The 15,583-nt window shown below is 37.1% G+C and overlaps 1 protein-coding gene across 1 annotated transcript; it reads left to right on the top strand.

Moving 5' to 3' along the window:
* The first annotated feature begins 2,843 nt into the window (after nucleotides 1-2,843).
* On the top strand, nucleotides 2,844-14,221 carry rexo1 (REX1, RNA exonuclease 1 homolog). The gene is made up of 17 exons (XM_056252394.1): nucleotides 2,844-3,184; nucleotides 3,612-3,981; nucleotides 4,105-5,458; nucleotides 5,636-5,746; nucleotides 6,861-7,077; nucleotides 7,160-7,308; nucleotides 7,387-7,524; nucleotides 7,620-7,740; nucleotides 8,400-8,525; nucleotides 8,860-8,997; nucleotides 9,988-10,101; nucleotides 10,216-10,289; nucleotides 11,221-11,331; nucleotides 11,528-11,643; nucleotides 11,726-11,864; nucleotides 13,120-13,240; nucleotides 13,459-14,221. Exons 1-17 carry the CDS (start codon nucleotides 2,998-3,000, stop codon nucleotides 13,545-13,547), a joined length of 3,675 nt encoding a protein of 1,224 aa, XP_056108369.1. The 5' UTR covers nucleotides 2,844-2,997; the 3' UTR covers nucleotides 13,548-14,221.
* The last annotated feature ends 1,362 nt before the right edge of the window (nucleotides 14,222-15,583 follow it).

Consider the following 15,583-nt stretch of genomic DNA (forward strand, 5'->3'; position numbering starts at 1 on the left):
ACACTAATTAGAAAAATTGATTGAGATGGCATTCAGGTGTGTGCAATTATTATTACTAAAAATAAGTAAAATACAGACCCATGTTTTGCATCTTGATAACAGAGGTTCATATTTCACACTATTATAATGGTATGTCTCCCTCTAGTGTTAGAAAAGCACTTTCTTTCACCAATGACCAATGCTATCTCATTGGATATTGTTTAGTGGTAATTAACCTGTTACTTAAGAAATTTAGCAATGTATGTCACTTGCCAGCGATATATTAGGATTTCAAATATATTCTAATTATACCTTGTTTCTAATAGGCTGAGAAGTCCTGCTAATTAAGAGTTGAGATGTCATTCAGGTGTGTGCACCTGATCAAAAGCATTATAGCTTTTGAAATCAAATTTTGTGTGTTAGTAAGTGAGGGGTGTATTTGGACCGTATTGACACTGGACAGATTGCTTTTGTTATTGGATTCAATTGCGCATGTATATTTGTATGTATAAGGTGAGTATAGTTTCTCTCACAGAAACTGATTTGAGTTTTTTTTAAAAACTGTTATTAATTTAGTATCAATGTCTTAACACTAGATCTATTTGAACCCTTTCATGCATGAATTATGATAACCTCAGTCGGGATTTTTTTTTCCTATGTGTTTTTATTGCTCTTAGGGCATGAAAAACAAGATTTGATTTTAAATTGTTACAAATTTTCCAAAGAGATTTTCAGCTGTCCACTTGAGTGGACAGCATGCATTTATGGTTTAAACTGAAGAGATACTATATTAAACACAATAATCAAACAGAAAAAGTATGTGTATTTAACAAACTAATCAATACAATTATATCAAATCATGTGAAAACTATAAAATATATACAAAAAATATAAATCCGAAATATTGTAAAGGCAATCGACCTTCATACAAGTTGCACTTTGTGTATCTTTGATATCAGAACATGAGGATGTGATTCCATCAGACATTTCTACTGCCTGTCAAGGTGTGGAAACCACTCAGATGCTCCCTCCAGTGTGCCAGAGTATGTCAATTTACCCTTATTAGCTGATAATTCTGATTATGTTCAAGATAGACACATTTCTAGCATAGGCCTCTTCTGAGAAAACCTAGCGATACGTATTTTTCAATCTCATCTGAAATTAGCAGTGTTGGGGCATGCATAACGCATTCAGATTACTTTTTTGATGTTACAAGTAAAAGTAATGTGTTACAAGTAACATGCATTACATAATCAGATTTGTTTTAATGTTACGAGTAAAGTAATGTATTACAAGTAACATGTATTACCTAATCAGAATAGTTTTTGATCTGTAAAGTAATTAATTACAAGTAATGTGCATTACGTAATCAGATTACTTTTTGTTGTTACGAGTAAAGAAACGCATTACAAGTAAAATGCATTCCCTAATCGGATTACTTTTTGGTGTTACGAGTAAAGAAAAGCATTACAATATCGTACATTACGAAATCAGATTACTTTTTGATCTAAAAGTAATGCATTACGTAATTAGATTACTTTTTTGATGAAATGAGTAGTAATACATAAGTCACATAAATTATGTAATCACAACTTTTTTTCGATGTCAATGAAATTAACATTCTAATAATACAAATAGATTTATTTACAGTAAAAAAAAGTCACTGCAGATTAAGTATTTTCAAAAACAGTATTCACAGTAGAAGTATGAATTGTAGCTGAAATATAGCCATTGATGCATGAGGTCCACTATAGTGGACAGGTGATTAATCAGTTTTTTCTCCAAATCTAAAATCAAAACTTGGAAAATTTTACTGTCATATGACTCATTAGATATTGCTTGATGCTGCAATATCTTTTTTGCCTACAAGAGTCTCCTCGGATAGAAGGAATGGGTGGATATTCCGGAGCAACTTGGCATTTCTGACTGACCATTGGCCATCTTGGTTTGGAGGGGGAAAAACTCGAAACACAACGGCTTGCAACTTGGTTGCAATGTATAGGATGATGCACCAGGGTCCACTGAAGAGATTGCCGTGCAACTTTGCCATCAAAACCCTTGCAAATTCAAGAAAATGCTTTTTTTTTTAATAGCTGTCCACTGTAGTGACCATTATGCATGAAAGGGTTAAAGTGCAATGTAGTCACTTTTTTTTATTTTATTTTTTTATTGTAATAACTACCCGTTGAGGGGGGAAATAAACTACTTCAAATCAGCCTAAGATGGTTTATTGTCCCTGGCTGGGTACTCAGCTTTGTCTGGTTATATGTGATTTTAGAGATTTTCTTTCTGGTCAAACTGGGAAGATAACTTTCCAAACAGCTGAATTCTAGCCTGGTATGGATGTATATTTTTGCAATGGACCTGGTAATCTAACCTTTTATACAGATCAATCGAATAGTAAGGGATCCACTACTTTGATTTCAAAATACATTAGTTAAAAATTCTTGTTTTCCAGATTGTTGCAGACCAAAGACGCTCTAGTGGGGAATGACTGAATTGCAGGCTATTTTTCCATTTCTAAAATAAAGCTATGTGTGTGTGTCAGTTATTATGAACAATTCTCAATGTATGCACTTTTTCACACTCACCTCACCAATAAAATGGTATAGCATTCAACTACACCTATAAACCTCCAGTAACACGTGTCACTCCACTTAAATCGCAAGTTATTTGTTTAAAAGAAAAGATTAAGGCTCAATAATAAAGCCTAAAGCAGCTTTTTAATGTGTTTAAGACAAACTTATACAAAAGGCAGCAGTTGCTCGACTGAAACTCGACGCAGACAGAGTACGCTAATTCCCACAGGCAGGTGATCCGGGCAACTATATTACGTAAAGAACGCGACGCTCGCTCGGGCCCTCGCGTGCCTCTGTCGCTCATAAAATATGGCGTCGTAGGAAGTCTGTTGTTGTCCGAAAGAAAGTGGCAACATACGGATATGCAAATGACCACGCATGTATTGTCAAAAACATACCAGTTAAAAGGCAGATAAAGTGACAGTGGTTATGAACCGCAATGTTGAGATCTACGGGGTTCTTTCGTGGGATTGACTGCCCGTTTTATTGTGAGAATAACAAAGGGAAAGCCGGTGCAGATGGGTGCACCAGACCCTACTGTCACTTCAGACACAGCAAACAAAGACGAGCTGCCTCTGGGATATACGACATCAAAAAGACTAAAGCGCTTTCTGCGAGTCCAAACGGTGAATTAAAATGTCTTTGTGATCTCAGGTTTTCTTTTGTTCAGATAGTCTTTTGGTTCATGTACATTTAAATACACAGACGCTTTCTGCTGTGGAACAAAGAATAAAAAAACGAACAACAGAATTCAACCGTCGATCTGTCAGTCAGTCCAATTGATGTATTATTAATAAACACTTTTTATAGCTTGATACAAATGCCTTTACTGCTGACAGTAACATTTTATCCCTCAAATGTAGGTAGTAACTGGGAAATATTTGTTTTTGTAGTATGCAATGAATTTAGTTCAGTATGTTAAGTTAGTTTGACATTAGTGCAATATGTTTGATATATATTTACTGTATATATATATATATATATATATATATATAGTGTGTAATATATTGTTATGATTCTGCGGTTGATTTTTCAAATCTTGTGACTTTACAGATCAAGGATATGATCCATTCAGTCCGGAGGTTGTGAGACCGGGAAAGCATAATGGGGAGCCACCATCGAGCCTGTCGGCGGGTCAGGATGTGGACCTGGGGACCATGGAGTTGGAGCTGGTCAATCGGGCCATTGAGGCTGTTCGCAATGAGATGGAAAGGGAGAAGAAGAAGCTTTCTCGGATTGGAGATCAGGAATATGAACCCACCACGAGCTCTGTTAAGAGACCGAAGCCCCCTGCATCATCCCATCAGGGCTATGATCCTGGGAGCTATCAGATGGGCCAAGCGAGTGAATACACCCCGTCCCCTCGCTCCAGCAAATACACTTTGGACTCGGAGAACAGCAGTAACAACACCAGCGCGCTGGAGTATGTGCCCACTGTTGTCTCCAAAACAAAAGTTAAAAAGGTGTTACCCCCTCCACCATCCCGTGTCAAGTTTAAATACACTCTGGATAATTCCAAACCAACAACGGACTCGGAGAACAGCAGTAACAACGCCGGCGCGCTGGAGTATGTGCCCACTGCTGTCTCCAAAACAAAAGTTAAAAAGGTGTTACCCCCGCCACCATCCCGTGTCAAGTTTAAATACACTCTGGATAATTCCAAACCAACAACGGACATGGAGTACGACCCGCTGTCAAACTATTCGGCTAAGCCGACTGTTAAAGAACAGAGAACTTTGTGTTCAGAGGGAGATGGGAGAAAGAGATTTTACCCTAAAAAACAAGGGGAAGATGAGGAATATGTTCCAACGGCAAAAAAACCAAGGTCGTCGCCACCTAAGGCAGATGTCCCGAAGTACACTGCAAGTTTGTCTGAATCCGACGAGGAAAGTTCGGGGACAGAGTATCGGCCGATGTCCATAAGCCGCCTGCAGCGCAAGGGGATCAACATCGGCTTGAAACAGGAACGAGAGTCGGGTTTGATGGGACAACAAAGAAAGCCGGTGGCTAAAATAGATGATGGCTTCTCACAGAGCGAATCGGATGACATCCAGGATGTGGACCGGACAAACAAAAAGATGCATAAAAAGATGTTAAATGTTAAACCTGATAAGCCAAAAAAAGAGGAGAAAGACCCAAATAAGAAGAATCCAAAAGAAAGGCTGGAAAGTTCAGGTGTGAACAAGACGTCAAAAAATTCAAGTAAAAAAGAGAAGAACCAAAGTAAGACTCTGGATGGAAGCAGTAAGTCAAAGGAAAAGGTGCGGAAAGACGGAGCTGAGTCAAAGAGTAATGATGAAACGAACAAGAAGATAGTTAAGATAAAGAGTGAACACAGCCAAAGGGAAAAAGAGAGAGGAAGTGGCGACGTCAAGAAACCCAAAACGGACAAACCTGTAAAAAACGATAAGGTGCCATCCAAATTCAAGGACCAAAAGAACGGAAAACTTGAGAGCAGCTCAAAGGAGAAGTGCAAAAAGAAAAGCAGCCATGGAAGTGGCAGTTCTAATAGCAGTAGCACTAAAGATAAAAGTAAAAAAAGCAGCTCGATCCTTGATCACAAAGAGGCAAGAGAGACCAAACAGAGGAATCTCAGCCACAAGGACTTGTTCGGTGCTGAGAGTGCCGAAGAGGATGATGAGGAAGACGGGAGGATAGTGAGGAAGTCTGCCTCTGCTTTTAAACGGGGAAGCCTCATGATTAATAAGAGGAAAACCTCTGAAGATAATTCATCATCGTCAGAGGATGATAATGATGATGATGGTGGTGGTGATGAAGCAGTGGACTACTCCTGTCTGCAGGATGAGATGTATGACTCGGACCCCATGGAGGAGTGTCTGCGGATATTTAATGAATCCAAAGAGGTCAAGATGGAAGACAAAGGGAGACAAGCTAAGCAGGTACCACAATGAGTTTTTCTTTATTTCTCTATTTCTGATAATCATTTTAATTACTCTAAAATGCTTTTATGGGGCTTTGAGGATGTGATTCAACATTTTGCTGGTGGTGGAAATTTCTGGGGTTTCTGTTGCAACTGACAGTTTCAGTTTCACTTTCATGTGTGTGTGTGTTTTTAGCCTTCAAGGGAACATGAGGAGGATGAGGAGGAGGAAGAAACAGAAAGCACTTTAACTACTCTCTTTCCTGGTCAGAAGAAGAGGGTGTCACATTTTAAAGTTCAAGGAAAGGTGAGTTTTGGAATGCAGATTTACATGCTCTCTCTCTTTGTATTGGGTTTCATATCTGCATATTAGCTGTATTTGGTGTGCAACAGTTAGACTATAAACAAGTTGTGACAGAATCTGTGACATTTTCTAAACTTAATAGAAGTAAATAGATATACTATATACTATTATTCACAAATTCTGGCTCATAAGATTTCTTTTTTTTAGAAGAAGAAATTAATACTTTTATTCAGCAAGGACTCATTAAACTGATCAAAAGAGACTGTAAAGACATTTATAATGTTCCCTAAGATTTCTGTTTCAAATAATTTCTGTTCTTGTAAACTTTCTATTTATCAAAATATCCTAAACTAATGTAATCATGGTTTCCACAAAAATGTTAAGCAGCACAGTTGTTTTTGACTGCGATAGGAAATGTTTCTTGAGCACCAAATCATATTAGAATGATTTCTGAAGGATCATGTGACTGAAGACTGGAGTAATTATGCTGAAAACAAGTCAGATTTGCATCACGGGAATAAATTTCATTTTAAAATATATTAAAATAGGAAACGGTTATTTTGAATTGGATTAATATTTCACTATTGGTTTTGCTGCATTTTTTACTGTATTTTTGTGTGTGTATATATATATATATATATTCACACACAAAGCTTAAAAGCATTATTTATCTGGCACTAAAATATTATTGAGATATTAAGTTGACACCATTAAACAGCATTTAACAGATACACAAAATACTACAAATAAAACTTAAAAGGCCATAACTTAAATGAACAGCATTAACATGATAAGCCAAAAATTAGCTATAGCGTTTTGTCACGCACCTTTACTTGTTGGAAAAAGTAGGTCATTACTGTATTGAGCTTCCCTATTTTGAAAACACCTGAGTTGTTGTACTAAAAAATTTACATGTCACTACTTTTAGATAGTTACTCCCCAACACTGCGTTTTAAGTGCCTAAAAAAACATCAAAAATGCAAATTAGATCAAGAAGTCAGGCGAAAAAAGCAAGTTCAACTAAATAGGGTTCATAACGTATACTATTAAATGATGAATCCATAGTTGTGTTCAGAAATTGAATTTAATAATTGTTTTAATAATTCTCTTAATTCAGTCAGAGGCGTCGATGAACGCTGTGCCGATGCAGCAGCGGAGGAAGACGGCACAGGAGATCTGTTACCAGCGTATGCAGAAGGCCCAGCAGCAGGCGGCACAGCTGGCTGCTGCAGTAAAGACTGCGTCTGCATCGACCCACCCAATACTGGGGCTCCCTGGAGAAAAACGACGGGTGGCGCACCGGCCAAATGCCTCCCTGCCCTCCTCAAAGCCTGGTATGAATGGGTCCTACATCCAATCAGTTACAGCAGGATTAAGTTTTAGGAGTTAAAAACACATTTATCTTTTTTTCTTTAGGATTAGCTGATGCCAGCAGTCAGGTGTTGTCACCCACTAGGGTGACGAAAGATCAGCTTTCAGTCAAAGCTCAAACGTCGGCGGGCATCCTGTCAAAGACTACATCCACTACAATGCAGAAGAGAGTTGCTCACACCCCCACCATGAAGGTAACGTCACCCTATAACCTTCATGTAATGGTCTTTTTGCATACCTCTAATAAACACTCTCTTTTCTGCCCATCACAGAGCTCCGCCATGAAGCGTCCTGTCATTCCTGCTGAATTTGGGGCCAAGGTGCCCACTAATGTCCGTCAGCGCTACCTCAATATCTTCATTGATGAGTGCCTGAAGTTCAGTTCCTCTGAACAGGAAGCCTTTCAGATGGTATGACCTCCAACGTCCATAATTTCATTTCAGTTAATGTCAACTCCCTGATATATCGTAGATGTGTATATTGTGTATGTCTTCTTTGCTCCCAGGCTCTGGAGGAAGAGAAGGTGGTGTATGACAGGAGCAGCAGTAAGAACATCTACCTGAATGTAGCTGTGAACACGCTGAAGAAGCTCCGCAGCAAGAGCACACCTATGTCCCCTGTCCTCAGTGCGTCTAACACACACACACACACACACACACACACACTCAGATCAGTACTCCTGTTATACTGTCATTATTGCTTTTGTTTTTATTTATTGTTTAGTAGACATTCGTCTAAAATGACAGAGGGGAAATCTGGGGTTAAGTGCCTTTCCCAAGAGAATAACAGTAGTTTGTCTGGTTTGTGGGTCTCTGTTATTAAACTGTTATTGTTCTTGAAAGAGTCCAAAAGTCTGAGACCAGATTGAAATTCTCGGATATAAATCTAATTTATACCTGGAAATAAGAAACGCTTTAGAATTTTTTTTGACCCAATTAAAACTAAGAAATGTTGTGATATAAAATTAATAAAAATTTTAACATTCTGCACTAATTAAATAAGCAAATTTGTGGAGTACATACAGCTTAAGTGCTTTTGTCAGATTGACATACCAAATACGAAAACATTATGAAATTAAGATAAAATACACTTTACACTCAATTTCCATTTTATTTTCAATTAAATGCATTTTTTTTTATAATAAATAATATATATTTAAATATATGAATATATTGTGTCAATAAAAAAAAAAAAAAAATATATATATATATATATGAATATAATATTCATCTTGTATTATTTATGAATTTATTTATGAATATTTCTTGTGCTCTTTGTTCCACAGAGACCCCGCCTGTATCTGGGAATAGAAAGGCTCAATCCCATGAAGAAGTACTTGGTGGACGGCTTGCTGCTACAACCAGCTTTACAATCAACCGCTCTGGCAAACAGCAGGATATGGACCTCAAAGGTACCTCAGTCCACTTCAGTTCATATTTTTATTAGATTTAAATGTTATTTGAGGTTTAGTTTGTCATTTTAGTACTTTAACTTACATTTCAGTTAGTTTTCGGAAGCAACATTTCTAATTTTTGTTTAGGTTTTCTAAGTTTAGGTTTTTCAGATTTATTTCAATTAATGGAAATATTTTTAACAGTTTTAGTTACCTATAACAACACTTTCAGTTCCAATCTCACTCTCCCATGTCTAGGTGATTTATTTGCTGTATAGTCTGAATGATATTAATGGGGTATTTCCAGAGACAGATCAATTTACAGGTGTTTGTGCATCATGCTGGTTTTCAGGTGCCATTCTCTACAAAATACTGAAAAAGTATGCAATGACTGAAGAACAGCTGCAGGAGCATGGCTACCCCAGACCTCACCCCGAGATGTCTGGTCACGCTGTCGTCCATAACCTTCCAGAAAAGAAAAACAATGACCGTAAGTTCCATTTTGATGGTTTTTGACCATTTCTTTGATGCTAATTTTTCACAATTCACCCTACAACACAGAGCCCAACCACTAGGTGGCACTACACTCAAACTTTTATCACCCCGGCATAAGCCAATATAGTTTTGTTTTTCATGGACACAATGCATCACTTAAAGTCCCCCTGCGGTGAAAATCAAGTTTTTAATGTTGTTTATAAACCATGTGCAAATTCATAAGTCCAACACCATTGCTGAGTATTTTCTCCTTAAAACTGTAGTGAACCAAAGACATTCTCAAAAACGCGGTTTAAAATCGTTAACAAACTACCTTCACTAACCAATCACGTCAACATGTGATCATCAACGAGTGGATCTCTGAGCTGTTGTGAGTGAGTGGAGGCGGGGATAATTTGCATATTCATAGAACCGCATATACTAAATGAGGCAAGGGTGTAGAGTTACATACAAGCTATTCAAGGAATGAAGATTTTCTTTTCAAGGAAAAAATGGTAAATATGTCATTTTGATGATCAACGATGAGTTTTAAGGGATAAAATTATTCACTACAGGGGGACTTTAAACATGTAATATGTCATGACCATAATGAAGTTCATAGTTAAGGTAGAATGAGGCGGGACCGGCAAACGTTCAGCATAAACTTTAATCACAAAATAAACAAACAACAAAGTGAAAGTAAAGCCGCAGCCCCTCAAGGACTACTGCGGCATAAACAAAGCCAAAACAACAACTTAAAATGTCCCAGGCCTGGTCCTCTCTTGTCTTCCACTGTAGTCACTCCTCCTTTTATCCTTCCGGAGCTCCTCCGTGGGACTCGACCAGTCATTCACTACACCGGCCTCGCTCCTCTCCCCTCTCCCATGGCTCTCGGCCTTACCCTGCTCCTCGCCACAATGACACTTAACTACATTTGAAAATATCTTCCCTTCCCATAACATTTGCTATTTTGATTTTGATGAATTGTCCTGTATGTCTTCCTCAGCTTTTTCCAAAATCTGTAGTCGATGTGGCGCAGAGTACAAGATAAATGCTAACGGCAGCTGTGTGCGTAAGGAGGAGTGCAGTCACCACTGGGGAAGATTACGCAGAAACAGAGGTGGGTATGTGTATTGTGTACGTATGAGACGTGGGAGGAGATTCTGCATTGACCGTACAACTGCTTCAGGTATTTCAGTGCATATTTAGTGCCATGTTTGTGTGTCTTATGTAGTTCCAGGAGGTTGGGAGACACTTTACAGCTGCTGCTCTGGTGCGGTTGGTTCTCCTGGATGTGAAGCGTGTAAAGTAGGTCTCATCTTCAGTTCAGTTTCAGTTTAGTTTTATTTATCCCTTAGGAAATTAGTTTTGCATAGGTGCCACGCATCACATTAACACAAGCACGCACAAGTAGACAAGTTAAAAAGGCACATGATTACAGACTATTCAACCTTGAAATAGCAGTTGGTATTCCCCCCCCCCCCATTGCTCTATATCTACGGCCTGATGGGAGCATAACAAACTCTTTGTGTAATGGGTTTAATGGACAGTTGATTATTGAATAGGCTTGGGTCATCTTCTCCAACAAACTTTTCTTAAATCTAAAATGAGATATTCTTCTAAATGCCCTTAAATACGTAAATAAATGTAATAGTCCCTATTACTATAGTAATAGTTTAATGTAAAAACCTATAAAATGTAATAGTCATATATTATAGATAATATCAAAGTAGATGTTACATATTAGTTATTAGTAATATTACATAGAGAACACAGATTTTACATTTCTCAAACTGCATCAAAACCTCTGGAAAATGCAGATGCTGAAATAATTGCAAATCTCCAATAATATAACAAATTTACTTGTTCACAATTTTTTGTGTTACTAGGCAATGGTTTTATTTTTTAACAAAACTTTTTTATTTTATTTTTTTATTTATTATTGCCATGAATATAGCCTTTGATATTGACATATATATAGATAAATAAATAAATTGACTTCATCTTACAAATATGTAATTATATTTTTGCTGATGACAAACATATTTTTGTTGGCATACATGAGATAACAAAGGTTGTTCACATTACCTTAAGGCATCTAGAAGTCTTTTTCTAGTTGAATCCACTGGTTGAAGCAGGCAAAGCTAAAAGGTGTTTAGAGTAAGTATTATGTTCAGTAATGTGTATGAAGTCTCTGCAGGATTAGAATAACTGTTTTTGCTGTTCCCTTTTTCTTCAGCAACATGTACAAGATGGCCGTAAAGAGTCCTTGGATGGTTTTGTGAAGACTTTTAGCAAACCGTTGCCAGTAGATGGAAATGCTGGTGTCTACGCCTTGGACTGTGAGATGGTGAGAATAACAGTTATTGAATTACACCCACACTTATTTAAGTTGGAAATAAAAAGCCTCATGAAGGAAACAGGATGCGGTTGTGGGTGAGTTTATAGGTTTATAAAGCTAGCTGATAATATTACAAGCAGCTTTTAACCTTTATTTAATCTGATTAAATGCTGTAACCTTTTTCAACTCAATACTTGTTTCATAGTGCTACACAAAGCAAGGTTTGGAGCTGACCAGAGTGACTGTCATTAACTCTGACCTCAAAGTTGTCTATGACACATTTGTCAAGCCAGGGAGCAAAGTGGTGGATTACAACACACGGTAGGAATTGTGTTAAGAGATTTGCCATTCATTTGCCTTTCAGTTTTCCAGTTTCAATTACACCTGTGTCTGTTATGTTCAGGTTTTCAGGTGTGACACAGGATGATCTGGAGAACACCACCATCACCCTGAGAGACGTGCAGGCGGTGCTGCTGAGCATGTTCAGTGCTAAGTCCATTCTAATTGGACACAGTCTTGAGAGTGACCTGTTTGCACTCAAGGTTCAGACAAACACTGTCTTTTTAATGATCAAAACCAAATGTGCTGCCTCCCTAGATAGCATTTTTAGGAATTTGAATTGTGCTTGTGATACAAAGGCTGCTCCAAACAGCAACTTTATAAGATAAAAATTCCAAGTATGCAGTTGTATATATGGTATTGGATATATCCTTCATAAATAAAGCAGTCCCAGAATGCATTGCGATAAGAAAGAGAACATTCAATATAATTATATTATATTATATTATGTCTTATATTATATTATATATTATAGATATTAAGAGTGATATTTATGTTGAATAGTCTGTTCTATTTCTCATCGCAATGCATTTTGGGATTGCTTTAATTTATACATATGTATATACACACACTACCATGAAAAAATAGAGATTTGTTTTGTTTTTGAAAGAAATACTCGATATAATATTTTTGTGAAAACCATGATATGTTTTTTATTTCAGGATTCTTTGAATATAAACTTCAATGAACAACATTTATTTGAAATAGAAATCTTATTCCAATCTTGTATCATGGTTTCCACAAAAATATTAAGCAGCAAAAACGTTTTTTTTTTACATAATAATAAGAAATAAGAAAAATCCGCATATTAGAATGATTTCTGAATAAAATGTGATGTGACACTGAAGACTGGAGTTTTTAGCTTTGCTATCACAGGAATAAATTACATTTAATAATATATTAAAATAGAAAACAGTACTTTTAAATTGTAATAGTGTTACACAATGTTACTGTTTTTACTGTATTTTTATCAAATAAATGCAGCCTTGGTGAGCATAAGAGACTTCTTTCAAAAACATTTAAAAATCTTAAAGCTGCGTTCCTTAACTTTTTTGTGTGTTCAAAATGTATATAATAATCGAGTACATCATGAATTCATTTTCCAAACTGAGTTTTTGTCTTATCCTGAATCACTACGGTACACCTATAATAAGTGTTTATTTTCAGACTATTTTAGACTGGTTCGGGTCGTGCCACTACGGAGTAGCCCAGTACCTGCGTGACTCGTCATAGACATAAACAGAGAGAAGTAGCTCCGGCTACAATGTTCTTCCACAAGACACCTGCAGTTCTGTTTATTAACCGCTAGAGCGCCAAAAGTTACAGACTGCAGCTTTAATTATTCCAAATTTTTGACCAGTACAGTTATGTAGCATAGTAGGGTTTGGAACAGTGCCATTTTTATCTTTTAATGAATATTTATTAACATAATTGTGCTATCTGTTCTCTGTTTACTAGCTTATTCACAGCATGGTCGTGGACACCGCCATTGTGTTTCCTCACCGCCTGGGTCTGCCCTACAAACGTGCCCTGCGAAACCTTATGGCTGACTACCTCAAACGCATCATACAGGACAGTGGTGAGGATGTTAATCTGCACTAATCTGCATCATCAGTATCAGCTTTCTTAGGTCAAACACACCAATAAATTAACAGGATATATATGGCCAATCAGGCCTCGATATGAAATATTTATTTGATTTAATCTAGCTGTTGAAGGAATGTTTCACAATAATATTATAATTAATATTAAAATAATAATATCTGGGCTGTATATGTGTTTCTTGTCTCTTTACAGTGGAGGGGCATGACTCCAGTGAGGATGCCCGGGCCTGCATGGAACTCATGATCTGGAAGATCAAAGAAGATGCCAAGGTGAAGAGATGACCTCTGACCCTGCCAGTTCTCTGTCACCATGTTATGACCTGGAATGATTTTCGATGAACAGAGTGTCATAGAGGAAGAGTCACTGAAGCTCTTCATAATGGGCCGTGCGTCACATGGGTCGGATAAACTCTGTCAGAGTAAATGCTGCAGTTTGAATGATGGGGAAAGAAAGAGAAGGACTAACACAAAGGGGAGGAGACCTGTGGGAATAATGTGACAGATTGCAAAGCCCGGACCACCATGGCTCCTAGCAACCGGAGCTAGTGCCCTATGAAACAAGCAATGCTAATTCTCACCACGCTAAAACAGACCTCGTTATGGCCGTAATTATCATGGACGTAAGTGGACATGGATTGGGCTGAGGGTAATTGACCTTTTGTTGAGTTTAAGTATTCTCTCTTTTTTTTTTTTCAGCAGTATTTTTTTTGTTTTCAAGAACCCTAGCCCTCCCAAATCATCAGTTTTGATGTTTTAATGTTCACTTTAGGTGATGTGACTCCAGGTGTCGTTCCTGGAAGGTCAATGTGTTGCACTATACGGATATAGTTGTATATTAAATCCACAATTATACTTGAAACCATATTTTTCAGCACTGATGTGATGTCACTTCCTCTAGTAATAATGTATAGCAATCCACACACTTAAAATCGCTGTCTATGTAGCTGCGAATATGTAAAACTTTCATGACCCAATGTCTTGTAAGCCAGACTCAGTATTATTACATGTACTCAAATAAGTACAATTTATTTACACATTCAGATTTGTTAGTGATTTGTTCACTTAATTCATGAGCTGACAGGACAATTTGAGGAAAAAAAAACACTGTTTACTTTGATTTACTTTTTAGTTTAATTTGTATTAGAGCATTTAAGCTATAAAACTTTGTAAATTGACGCAATAAATGTTATGTCATTTGTGCAGGCCTGCCACCTTAAACACATCAAGACATCAGACTGCTCCTAAAAATGCCACTTTCAATAATTGTCAAAACTAAAGATCAAGATGGCTGTACAGTGTTTTGTAATGTTATTAAATTAGTTGACATTAACGCCATGAGCTGTAAATAAGTTGTATCTAAGCTTTTTTTGTAGCTGTTTAGTTATTTCTATTAAAAGCTATAAATAAAACGATAACAAATTTTATTTAAAAAAAAAAAAAGTTATTCTTAGCATTCATATATTGCACATTTTAAAAAGTTTATATACCACCACTAACATATACACTACCAAACAAAAGTTTATGGTCAGCAAGATTTTGTTTTTAAATTAGTACTTTTATTTAGCAAGGATGCATTCAATTGACCAAAAGTTCAAAAGACGTTTAGATCGTTACAAAAAGTTGTATTTCAAATATAGTAATATTCCACAATATTACTGTTTTACTGTATTTTTATCACATTAATGCAAACTTGGTGTGCATAAGACCCTTATTTCAGTGCCCCAAGTGAATTTCCAAACACACACGGATGTCGAGCTTTTGATTGAGAATGTTCTCTGGTCTTTTATCCTGACCTGTCTGTTCCACTTCACTATCTTCCTCCAGTTATTTTGTATGTCTATATATGAGACCTTTTCCAGCAGGTGCTGGCTAAGAACTCTTTCTTCAGCAGCTGTTTTCTCGGACAACAAAATGACACAAAGAGCTTGTGGAGGCGTAGAGGGGAGGTCTATTGTATCCTGCTCACCCCAGGCCCATGTGTTTACCCTGGGCCCCAGCCATCTCATGTCACAGTCCCGGACCCCAGGTATTAAAAACAGCGGCAGGATCAATATCTCGCACAATGTCGGGGTGGCCGGGAAGGGGGGCGGCTCTCACTGTGTTTATTGAGTGATTTGAGCATGTGCAGTGAAACAGCTTAAAGTCTTGTTCATTATCAAGTTCGATCAGTCACTCTTCTGATCACCTTTGACTGCTGGGGGTCACCCAAGAGAGGAGGGATGCTCATGGGCAAATTGTAGTTTTTTTTTTTTACAATTTGGTTTGATATTTAGTCATCTCATGCAATGACATTCATTAATTTTATATAAAGAGATCAG

The sequence above is a fragment of the Rhinichthys klamathensis genome, unplaced genomic scaffold, assembly GCF_029890125.1.
Source record: "Rhinichthys klamathensis goyatoka isolate OS25496 unplaced genomic scaffold, OSU_Roscu_1.1 h1tg000094l_1, whole genome shotgun sequence".
Classification (NCBI taxonomy): Eukaryota; Metazoa; Chordata; class Actinopteri; order Cypriniformes; family Leuciscidae; genus Rhinichthys; species Rhinichthys klamathensis.

Bases quoted from the DNA above. Each gene is read 5' to 3' on its own strand.
- rexo1 (XM_056252394.1), top strand. From the start codon at position 2,998: ATGTTGAGATCTACGGGGTTCTTTCGTGGGATTGACTGCCCGTTTTAT. The intron at 7,078-7,159 runs GTATGAATGGGT...TTTTTTCTTTAG, and splicing joins CCTGCCCTCCTCAAAGCCTG to GATTAGCTGATGCCAGCAGT. The intron at 8,526-8,859 runs GTACCTCAGTCC...GCTGGTTTTCAG, and splicing joins GCAGGATATGGACCTCAAAG to GTGCCATTCTCTACAAAATA.